Source organism: Eimeria mitis, genomic scaffold (genome assembly GCF_000499745.2).
Source record: "Eimeria mitis Houghton genomic scaffold, Emh_scaff472, whole genome shotgun sequence".
NCBI lineage: Eukaryota > Apicomplexa > Conoidasida > Eucoccidiorida > Eimeriidae > Eimeria > Eimeria mitis.
This window is the reverse complement of record NW_013573023.1, coordinates 996-1372: the sequence shown is the minus strand read 5'-3', so window position 1 is coordinate 1372 and position 377 is coordinate 996. Positions and strand designations below refer to the sequence as shown.

Below are 377 nucleotides of genomic sequence, written 5' to 3'. Positions count from 1 at the left end.
AGCAGCAGCAGCAGCAGCAGCAGCAGCAGCAGCAGCAGCAGCAGCAGCAACAGCAGCAGCAGGAGCAGCAAAAGATACATATGAGAAGGTATCCTGCATGGAAACCCTTTCTGGCTAGCGGCCCTCGTGTCTGAGCTCAGCAACCAAGGGTTTAGGGTTTAGGGTTTAGGGTTTAGAATACCTTGAGGGTTTTGCCGCTAAACAAAGCGAAGCAGTGGCCGTGGTTTAGCACTGCCTCCCGCAGCGGCCCAAACTCTCCGCCTGCAACAACAAAACCCTAAACCCTAAACCCTAAACCCTAAACCCTTGGTAGGGAGCTCCTAGTCATAGGGAGGTAGCACACAGCAGAGACAGTAAACCCTAAACACTAACACAAC

The 377-nt window shown here is 52.8% G+C and overlaps 1 protein-coding gene across 1 annotated transcript in view; it reads right to left on the bottom strand.

Moving 5' to 3' along the window:
- The window catches only part of EMH_0013420 (uncharacterized protein), a gene marked incomplete at both ends in the record, with an annotated part of 1480 nt that overhangs the window by 319 nt on the left and 784 nt on the right, over positions 1–377 (bottom strand). The window contains one exon of the mRNA XM_013499829.1: positions 182–277. Coding sequence (XP_013355283.1) covers positions 182–277 — 96 coding nt within the window. The remainder of the gene's footprint in view (positions 1–181; positions 278–377) is intronic.